The following is a 12,176-nucleotide window of genomic DNA, read 5'->3' on the forward strand; positions in this document are numbered from 1 at the left end:
GACCTTGATGATCATGATCATGATCAAGATCAAGAAATGAGTGGCACTACTACATTATTGAAGCTATACATATATTGATCGCTTTTGTTGACAGATTAACTGTTTTTGAGTAATATGTTTGAAAGAGGGATTGCTGACAAACCAAGCTATGTTCATCATTCAAGAGACACATCTAGAGATCAGAGGAGCACTATTCATTGTATGTGACATGGTAAGTGGAGTGCTCATCCTATCCCCAAAAAAATATATATTGATAATAATTAAAGAAGAAAAAAAAATAGTTTTGAGTTGAATTATGGAGATATGGATAGTAGTAGTAGTGGTGGGTGTAATACTAGTATATAGTGGTAGTAATAATATAATAGGGAAAAGCTAAGAGGTTGAATACAAGTGAATACAGCTATCTATCCCTGTCCTGTTCCCCTGGTGAATTACTTGCTTTTTGTTCTGATTCATTTGCGCCTTTCTATCCCCATCAAAGGTTCCAAACTTGACTCCTGCACTTTGCGTCAGGTTTGACTATTCCCACACTCTCTGCTATCTCTGCTCGAGCTATAGCATATATAGTCTTCAGATGACTCCCAAATAACTTATATAACTTAATTCTCTATAACAACAAAATATAATATACATATATATATATGAGCTATTCAGGCTCTTTTCTTTGCTTACAACTACGGATCTTTTCATCAATCATGGTGTACGTTTACTTATTTTTTTTCTTCTTTCTAACTATTCTCAAGTTTTCATGATATATTATATTACTATATGGAAAGAGAATTCCCTACCCCTCATGAATCCATCTTTGACTATATGTGTAGTAGTTGCAGTAATTTGTTAAAATAATATTTTTTTACAAACTAGTCTTTTAGACGACACAGTATCGATCAGTGAAATCGACAAAGAAGTTGAGTGTATCCAAAATTTAATTTGTAAAAAATTATTATTTGTGCAAAGTCACGATAAAAAATTAAATAAAAAGCTATATATATTTGGCCAATTAAGCATATTTATAATTTGGTACTTTAAGCTACTTTCAGCGGCTCAGTACCACATTTTATACCACATGATTAATCAGTCATACTCCATATTTGTTATAAATTCAAATTGTTCGGTCGTTTGATTGAATTGCACCAATGGGCATTTATCTTGAATTATAGGTTCTATTCCAAAATAATTAATATCCTATGACTTCATTTTGATATCAAATTACTCTCATATTCTATCTTATTCTTCTTCTACCCGGAAATATGCCTCCTCAATGTAATACACACATATATGATATATATATATGTGATGAAATTAGGCTGCAACTTTACGTACGTTTAGAGCATGTATTTATATATATATATATACAAAAATATATAAATGTGTGTGTGGCTTTATCAAATGAAATAATGATAAAACTTGCTTATAAACCTTGACGTATACTGCTGGTTATATACATATACAAAGTACTACATTTAACAAAGTTCAATTATCAGATGCATACACATACATGTATACATTCAATGATCTTGATATATATATATATGTATATTAAAGTAAAGAGATTTGTAAGGTTTATACATCGATCATTAGTAATCATTTTTTTGCATCCCATATGATCAAGTATATATAATATTACAATCTCTGGAAGACGACTGGAGAGATCTCCCCGGTGGAGACATGTAATATATATATATGTAAATATATATACAATGATATATATGGCTTCAAGTTTCAATTCGGTATCAAATTAGCTCTGATATGATCATTTAAATACAAATACATTTGTATAATTTTTTAAACTGAAAAATATCACACACATAACATAAAATCCTATATGTGCTAATTCTAGTAAATGTGTAGATATATAGATCATCATTATTCTTGTTGAAACTTGGAATATAATGTCCAAAAATATAGTAATTATGCATGTGTGATCTATAACATGTAGTACATTTCTCATATCATATATAAAAATATATGCTCTCTCTCACGTACGTAAGTATATTACAAATTCAGTCAATATGCAATGATGAATACCAAGAATATTTTTATTTCTTGAAGTAATACCATACCATGAATACATTGATTGCATTAATAATGTACATATAATAATAAAATGTTGTGCTACTTGCGTACATATATATATAAGATCAATAAATTAAATTAAATTACAGATAAAATCTAGCTAGCAGGAACTTTGGCTCCACACAAACTGGAATTTAAACCAAACATATAACAGATTACAGGTGTTCCTTACAATTGTTAATTATATTATATAAAACAGTAGTAGTGTAGATTAATACATTGATCTTATTAGGATATAGCTAGTTAAATCAGCTTAAGTATGCATGCATATATATACATAAAGAAATATATTATTATTATTATTATAAGAGAAAAACGTTCTGTAGTTTTATTCATCTCATGAAGATATACACAGAATCACAATTATGGAAATCAACGAGAAGAAAAAAAAAAGGTGTGCACAACACAGGCATCACCAAACAAGTTATTCAAAAGTACAATTCAAGCTACTTATTATTGAGTACTAGAGCTGCTGCTAGCTTTGTTATTAATTTGCATGCCTAGATTCACATTTCACAAACTGCAGGCCCCGCCCAGATTTTCTACCCCAAAAACAAAAATATTCAGAAAACCCATTACCCAAAATATGCAATACTAATAATACATAATTAATTACTTAATAAAATGGATCATCATTAGCTCATATATATGAAGATCTCAATAATAATGGTTGTGTAAAATTATTACATCCCAGCTGGTAGTCTTGATGATGATGATGATCAAAAGGGTTTTGATGAAATATTATATTATATTAATTCATGATGATGATGATATATATATATATAAACTTGGCAAACTAATAATTAATGATAAATAGATATTAATTAGGCCTAAACCTTTGCCTGCAAGACTGGCAAGTGATCTCCATGCACGTAGAAGAAGATGAAGAAGAATTAAAATTCATATCCATCTGATGAAGAGAAGAAGAAGACGACGTCGTTGTAGTACTCGTAGCCTTCTCCTTCATCCTCTCAGCTTTCTCGACCTCTGCTCTCGCTCTCTCCCACATGTGCCTCGCACGTGCGAACTCCGACTGCGCCAGCTCCATCTCCCTCCTCGTCAGCTCCCTCACTCTCTCCGCATAAGCTTTCTCCATCGCCGCCAGCCTTATCTGCTCCGCCGCTTGCCACTTCAGCGCCTCAACACACTTCCTTTGCTCATCACCACCGCCACCGCCACCGCCACCGCCATCATCATCGTCGTCATCGTCCAATATCGTTAGATCCTGATCGTCCACACATTCGCAGATAGGCCCAGCTAATACCGTACGACAATCCTCCTCTGTCGTCGTCGTGGGCCTCAGACTAATCGAAAGCTGTAAATCGAGTCCCGGCCCATTATTAAACTGACGGCGGCGATTGTGATTGTGACGAAGATGAAGATGATGCTGATGATTATGATGGTGATCCTTTGATCGGTTGTTATTATACCTTATGATGGAATTAGCAGCATGATCCAACGGCCGAGATGGTACTACGGATGACTGTGGAGATGGCAGAAGCTGCAACTCTTTTTGGTCGTCTTCTTCCATTGATGAATTAATGTACCAAAAAGAAAAGAAAAAAAAGGGGGGCTTTTTAAGTACTGAAAAAAAAAACGTCAACTGACTAGCTAGCTTCTAGCTTTAAAGGGCTTTCTTTTTTTTTTTTTTTTTTTTTGCTTTTTTTCTTTTCGTGCTTTAAATTTAAAGGGATGAAGAGAAGAGAGTAAGAGAGTTAGGTTTGTGCTGTGGGAGGTGGCAGAGAAACTTTCTGCGGTTTGTGTAAGTATATATATATAAACGACACACATATATGATTTTATTGAAGTTACAAGTGTACCCCTGAAATGGAGATTAGCTTAGATATCAAATTTCTTTCCTGTCCAACCAATTAATAGATATTTTGTAACGTCATTTCAAAATTGGAAATTATTAAATCAATGATTAATTAGTTGGGTTTTTGTTTTTTAATGATGAATCTAATTATAAGTAATCTTACATATTTATGAATAGTTGAAGATATATATTGAAGTCGGCCAAAATAAAGATAAATCTAATAATTGTTTAAAGAATATCGGTTGTAGTGTTCTCACTCTCACATTGTTAGATTTCATGTTTACAATGTAAAATGCCCTTTATATATATTTTATTATTTTAATATGTGAAAATTTATTATTTTAATATGTGAATATTTTACAATGGATGGTTTGTTAAATAGGGTCCATGATCAATTTGGGAGTATTATTTGATTGTATTTTAGTATGATTTTCTCTCTTAGAGCTGTCATTATTCAACCTGTTTTTTAAATGTGTTAATATATTATACTTAAAAATTTAATAAGTTTTTAACATATTTAACATGTATATAAAATAGAATATCCTCAACTATGTTAAAATTCATTTATTAAAATGTAAATATAATTAAAATCAAATTAATATAAACAAATCAATTTAAACTTAAAGTCTCCAAATTAACATATTTAATAATTTAATCTTTACTTACGAATTATATAATTACTTTATTATTTTTTTTATATTAAGAGATAAAAAAGAATATATAGTATGGTTATTCATATCAAACCATTTATATTTCAATACAAAATGATAGACACGTTGTGGTAAATATGATGATACTCAAAGGGCAATTTGGGTAGAATACTTTATTGGTTACTAATATTATGAGCATGAGAAAGTCCGTTGTATTACTATTAATGGAGAAGAAGAGCCAAAAGAATGGGGACAAAACTATAACGGATCCCGTTATTGGGTTATGAGTACCTTTTTTACATATATATATATTTTTTTTGCCTTTTTTCTATCTCAATTTTTAAATATTTACTTTTTTTGGGATATATAGGGGAGATTAGGATCAAGAGAAAGATTCAAGAAGGAGCTGTGGTGGGTATGTAATAATTACAATAGCACGTGCGGTGTGAGTTTGAGAGCTTTATTTTTTTTTATTTATTAAATTTTATTATTATTATGGGATATGGATTTTTATAGCTTTTGTGGTGGGCCTGAGGTTGTCGGCCCTGTGTCCAAAAAGGCCTCTACTTTGTGTATAGGGCAGCCCACGCTCTGGTCAGGTTGGCACGTGGGATGGCCACTCACTAGTGAGGCTGACCATGATTGTGGACTACTGCCTCTGCCACTTGGGCCGTTCGATCGGTGGGTCCCTTCTCTATATCAACTTTTCTTTCCTCACCATCATCACATGATGTTAATAACTTATGATGAGCTTCGCTTAATCTCTCCCACTCTATATTATCCAATTTTTTATTGTTTAGAAGCTTGAATGCTTTTTTATTCTATTTTGAAATATTATTTTGTTCATATTTGAAAATTTTATGAAGTATTGAATTTTAAAATAATTGATACTATTTTGGTCTTTCTATTTTTTTTAACACCATTATGAACGATTGAATTTAACCAATTACAAACAAAATCATCTGTGTTTTGTAAATTGATAAAAAAAAAATAGTACTCTCAGCTCAACTTTAGTTAACAATAAACTTAAATATTGTCTAAATTTACCACATTTGGCCTTCCCTGTCACACTCACTCTCGCACTAGGCGTTGCAAGTCCAGGATATTATGGGAGAAGAATCGTCGCACCATCGCACTAGTAGGAAGAAGAAGAAGCATAATTCGTTGCACCGTCACACACTAGCAGGAAGAAGAAGAACCCCATCGCACCAAATGAAGTTGCAGCGGAGTTCTCATCTTCAATCTGGCCGAACTCCAGATTAGCACCAATCCAACCACCTGCAATGAAGAACAAGAAGAAGAAGGAAAGGATGAGAAATTTGGGGTTAAATGTAATTTAGGTTTTGTAAATTTGATTTAGATTTTGTTTTTTACTTTGTTTAATTTATGTTTAAGATTTTTATATAAATGAGTTTTAGTTTTTTATAATTAAATTAAAAATATTTACGTTTTTTATATTTTTTTATTTAAAAATCTATTTTCAATTCATCAATTACTAAAACTCGAGGATATTTTGGTCATACTTAAAAATTATTTGACCAAAATCGGGTCCAGGGTATCATTTTATTCAATTTTACAAAACACATAGTCTGATTTGTCATTTAACAAAACATAGGGACCGATCAAGTATTTAGGCAAAACAAATGGGTCAAAGTGATAGTTTTATTCCTTTTTTATCAACATACAACGCATAGAGTGTTGTTTGAAATGGATGGTCCAAATTGATATCTTTTTTAAAAATGATCCAAAATTGTATATACCTTTTTTAAAATATGTAACCAATTAATCCATTTAAATACCAATTAAGTATTTAAATGGATGATGTTTCATATTTCTTATTTTGTAATATCAATTTTAAATTTTAAACTAATCAAGTCCTTAAAGCATCTCCAAGGGCTCCCTAAATCTCACTTTTTGGCTATTTAAGGAAGGTCCTAACTGTTTAGTGCTAAAAAATGTCATTTTATCGAGTTTAAAGTTCAAATTAAATTAAGTTTTGAAAAAAAATTCTTAAATTTATTGTGATATATTCTTCAAATGAAAAATATTAGTTTTAATTTAATTTACAAATATTTTATATAAATGATAATGCATTTGAGCATAATTAAAAGAAAAAAAAGAGTTGAAAAATGATATAATTGTAAGTTAATTATTTTGTTTTGTTTTCAGTAGCCAGACCCGTTTATGCGGGCCAAGTGTGAGCCCGGGAGAAGCCCAGTGCACCACTTGTCCACCTCCCAGCTCCAGCGACCCGCGGACTCGTGACCCGCCCGTATGACCCGACTAGCAGCCGTGATCCACGCCACTTGGCGCGCCCCTGCTGCGCCACGTGTCCGAGCTCCTCACGGTGACCCGCGTTATCCGACCCGTAACCCACTGCTACCTTGCCTCAGCCCACCTGCGTTGACCCAGTCAACCAAGACATTTTCCTCCATTTTTTGAGCGTCCACATGGCTTCTCCTCATTGGTGCGACTTGGTCAATATTTCAATTGCCACCAGCCACCTTTCAACCCATTTTTTGTGCATTTTGGGCCTTAGACCCTTCCCTTTTGAGCTCTAAAGCTCACATTTTGTGTTGATTTAGAAAAATGACAAAATGATCATTCACTAAAATAAATTAGGTTAAAATTAATAATAAGATTTGATTTTTCAAAATCATATTTTATTATTAATATTTCAGATTTATTTTGCAAATTCTAGTTGTAATTAATTTTTTTTTTAGTCATTTTCCTCTTCTATAAATAGGGACTCTTCTTTCACATTTGGAAGTTAATTTTTAGAGTAAAGAAACTATAGCAAAATTTCTACTCACTTTCTTCTTAAAATTTTGTGAGAATCATGAGCATAATGGTCTAATCTTCCTAGGAATGATAGGGATGATTCCATATGTTAGTGATGTTATTTTACTAATTTGATTTACTATGTTCTTAATATAATGCATTTGAGTTGTTTATGTTTTTTCTTCCTCATCTTTATTTACTTGTGCTAATAGTATATAAAATTAGTCATGCTCTTTCTATGTGCTTCTAATTAGTAAAAGTAATATTGATACATAATTTTATGTCTAATCTTCTATTGCATTATTGCCCTTGGGTGTTTTGTCATTTTTAGATTTTTCATAAGATTAACACTGTACTCCTAAAGTAAGAACTTTACAACTCAAATGGATTTTTGCTAGAAAAGAATATGGTATTTAATGTTAGATTTCTAAGTAAATGTTGGGATGTAAACTATTTACTTGTGTATCTGTGTAAATCAAGTAAATAAGTAACTAAACAAGCATATGGATGATTCTTGAAACTGTTCTACTTTTCAACTCTTAATTACATCTTATTTTTATTTCACTTGACTTGTCTCATTTCATCATTTCACCAAAAAGACAACAAAAAAAATTCCAAATCTATTTTCATTTCCATTTCTATTTATTTCATATTGTTAACTTTTTGTGTTAGTTTTCTACTAATCTTTTGGTTTTAGGTTACCTCATTGTGGATCGACTGCCCGACTTTTACTACAACTACCGCTTAGTGGTTGTCACATTTTGGGCGTTAAACACTAACAAAAAACATGCTCTAACCACCCCTCAAAATGACTCTCTATTTTAGTAAATAAATAGGGAACTCCCACATTTAGCTAGCTCCCCAAATATTTTGAGAGCTCTCTAAACTTATTTTATATTATTTTAATAAAAAAAGTAACAATTTTAATAATTTTGTAATATTACATTTCCTTTCAAAAAAAATTACATCACAATTATTTATTTAATTCTCTTTTTTATCACAATTTTTTTCACTTATATTTTTTTTTCAAACAATTTTTTTTAACTACATATATTGTATTATTTCGAGCATAGTTTGTTCACTTTCTTAAATTATTTATAGTTTTTTGTGAAATTATAAATTCTAAATAAAAAATTATTCTTCTACACAAATTTTATTAATAAAGTTGTATAATTAATTATTACAGTAATCTAATATTAGAAATTCAAAATTGTAAAAAAAATATTAAATTAATGAAAGTTAGCTAAATTGGAGAGTATGACTAGAGTGAGGTTGATAAAAGTGGCTCCTAAAATAGTCTTTTAGCTAAAAAATAGGGAGTAACATTGGAAATACTCCACTAAATAAATAGAATTGGGCTACCTTAAAACAAGTTTTTCCTTAACTACTTAAGTGTTTAAATCTAACTACAAATTCCTAAAGAACATATGGAATCTATAGGAATTGCTTAAATGCACAATAAATAAAGGGAAAATTCTGTAATACACTTGCAAAAAAATGGATGTATGAACATCTCTTTCGTTATTTTTGCTAGGTGTATTATTATAATCCTAACTTTTTTACATGACTGTGTATGTTGCAGTTATTTATGACACTTTGCAAATTTTTAAAAATTATTGAATAATTTATAATGCCGAAATTATGGTTTAAATAATCTACTACACATGTTTTTTTTATACGCGCCTAAAATATGTTGTTTTGAACCCTGTTTTCGATATTATAAATTATTCAAAAAAAATTAAGAATTTACGAAGAGCTCAAAATAATTACAACCAACATCATCATATGAAAAAAAAATTAAAAATATAATTTTACACATGTCAAAAAGTATAGATGTATAGAAAAAAAAAAAGAGAAATTAGTGAAAATAACCTCTTTTTTTTAAGTAGTTTTGCACTCTGGCCTACTTTTGATATTTTTTTGCAAAATAACATCTGTCTAAAATTCGACCAGTTGTCTAAAATTTTCGATTAGCTGTCTAAATTTTCGATTAGCTGTCTAAATTATGAGATATCATTTTATAAAGAGTTATTAAAACTAGACTAAAGTCCAAAATTACTTTAAAATAATGAACATTTTGCCGAGAAGCCCTTAATATAGATGTATCAGGGGTTGTATTATATCTAGTTGCTCCCTAAATAAAGAGAGAAAATAGGTTTTATTATTCTTGTGAATTGGGACATATATACGTTCATAATAAGACAAAAATAATTAACGGGTTGTAAGAGAACTCTGATGGATGATCTTGTGAATTGGTTGTTAGATAGGTTGCCTGACATTATTTATTGTGACGACGACTCCCTTTTTCCCAAAATGCTTTCAATTTGTGTTAAATGCATTTTAGTGCATAATTACTTTCAATATTGACGCTTTGAGAAGACCTTTCTCACATCATTTTTTTTTATGGTAAATAGTACTTTCCAAACATTTTAATCTTTAGTTTACTTAGGTCTTTGAAATTATATTTTATTAAATAAATCATAATTTATAAGAAAAAATTAGGATTTTAATAAAGAAAAACCTAATTTTTTCCAATTCAAACTCTTCTTTATTAATTAATTATTATAAATTATATTAGTCTTGGTAATTGACCTAAATATTAAAAATTATTCTCTTGAAATATTAAGAAATAAAAAAATATATTTTTTCTATTATATCTCTAAAATATATCATTTTTAATAAAAAAAAATGTACATACTTTAAATTTTAGAAACATGAAATTTATTAAAGGTGTTTCTATCTAAAACATCATTTTTTTTCTTATATAAAAAAAATTACACAATAAATTATAAAGGTGGAAATAATTTTTAATAATTTATGAGGAGTTTAAATATAAATGTGTGTGGTGAGAAAAAATTAAGACATAAATAGAGATGCCCTTAATAAATTTCATGTTTGTAAAATTTAAAGTATATAAACATTTTTATTAAAAATAGTAAACTAATTAGTATATAAGTAATATATTAAATATTTTAGAGGAATAATGGAATTTTTTTATTATTATTTTTTAATATTTCAAGAAAATATTTAGGTCAATTACAATATATATATATATATATATATTTGGTAATAAAGAATGGTTTAAAGAGGAAAAAATAGGTGTTATTTTTTTAAAATTCTATTTTACCCTTATAAATTATGATTTATTTAATAAAATATAATTTTAGAGACTTATGTGAGCCATAAAACAAATGTTAGGATCTAATTACTACTAAATAAATATTGGAGACCTAAGTTATGGTTGCATACTTGCATCTTCTTCAAAACTCTTCGAGAAGAAGCTTGAACCTTGTTGTGTATATATATTGACCTAAATTTAGTCGTCATCAATCATTTGTACATGGTCTTGCTTAACTTTAGATACGATCGAAGAAGACACTATAGTGCGAGAAATTAACAAATATCACTTTTCTTTTTTTATTAAACATTCTTGCTACTACATACTTTATTTATCAGTTTTAAAAATAAAATTACATAAAATTGGCTGAATTTTACAAGGATTAACTTTAAAAAAATCATTAAATAAATTAATGTTTACAGTAAAAGTGGCGCCAAATAGAGAAATCAATACATGCATTTTTATAAAAAAATAAATAAAAAAAAGCATGTCATCTAAATAATACGCTATAATTTAAGACCTAAGACTGATAACTCAAATAACTAGATATGTGGTTTGCCCTCACAAATTCTGAAGTTCGAGGCTCTCCTACATAATTACATAGCAATTAGTGTGATTTTATGGTTCCCAAATATTGTAGAGTTAGGCAAGGATACTTGTTCTAACCAAAAAAAATATATGTTTTTTTATTATTAATTATAGTAATGGGTTAAAATATATTCACTTTTTTTTTCTGCAATATATATATATATATATATTCACCTTCTTATCAAGTTGTTCTTCCTTAGCTTTTGCACTATTTTGGGGAATGTATTATAAGAGTTTTACAAATTTCTAAACAAGGTACATAATATAATATGGAAATAAAACAAAGTGTTATGATTATGGTTATGAATGTAATAATGTCTAATCTAATAGTATTAGAAAATACTAATAATTAGAAAGTGGAAAAAAGAAGATGAGAGAGACTGCAATATCATCTAAAACTAAAAGTATAATAATGTCATGAACATGTGCATGTATATCTTTTATCTTTTTGCATAAAGAAGTGTTCTATGTTCTTTAATCATATTTTCTCCCCACAAAAAATAAAAATAAAAAGTATACATTGATAAGATTAAACAAGTCGTACATATATAAAAATATATCTTTATTTTTTAGAAATAAAACTATTGTAGTAGTTTATTTTAAGTTGACCATTGAAGAGTACAATAATAATAATACTAATTTTTTTTATATAAATAGGAAAGAATGTGGAGAGTGGGATTTGAACCCACGCCCTTTCGGACCAGAACCTTAATCTGGCGCCTTAGACCAACTCGGCCATCGCCACTTTAGTGATAAAATTTCAAAAAATTTTATTTTATAACTATTTACATTTTATTGTTTTTAAAATAATAAAATAACCTAATTGATAACTTTCACTTATATAAATTCTGACGCATACAAAGGGTTTTATGGGTTATATATATATATATATATTTTTTTTTTAAGAATGTGATGAACAGATAAACCTATTGATTACAATGAGTATGGGGATTTTTTTTTTTTCAATTCTAATATACCTTTTACTTCTTTAACAATTGTAAAATATATAAGAATGAGTGGTGTGGTGGTCCTCTTGCAAGTAAAGAATGAGTGATTTAAAGCTTTTTTTTTTTTTTTTAAGTGATGGGTTTACTTTACAGTTTACACAACCAAATTAGTGTAAAAATTGAACCACTTACAAAGAATT

General features: G+C 28.9%; 1 protein-coding gene and 1 non-coding gene across 2 annotated transcripts; both read right to left on the reverse strand.

Moving 5' to 3' along the window:
• Positions 1-2,500: 2,500 nt before the first annotated feature.
• On the reverse strand, positions 2,501-3,817 carry LOC133830056 (uncharacterized). The gene has a single exon (XM_062259961.1). It carries the CDS (start codon positions 3,605-3,607, stop codon positions 2,897-2,899), a length of 711 nt encoding a protein of 236 aa, XP_062115945.1. The 5' UTR covers positions 3,608-3,817; the 3' UTR covers positions 2,501-2,896.
• A 7,876-nt stretch (positions 3,818-11,693) lies between these two features.
• TRNAL-AAG (transfer RNA leucine (anticodon AAG)) lies at positions 11,694-11,774 on the reverse strand. The gene has a single exon. It is a non-coding gene; the product is annotated as a tRNA-Leu (tRNA).
• Positions 11,775-12,176: the final 402 nt, after the last annotated feature.

Source organism: Humulus lupulus, chromosome 4 (genome assembly GCF_963169125.1).
Source record: "Humulus lupulus chromosome 4, drHumLupu1.1, whole genome shotgun sequence".
Lineage (NCBI taxonomy): Eukaryota > Viridiplantae > Streptophyta > Magnoliopsida > Rosales > Cannabaceae > Humulus > Humulus lupulus.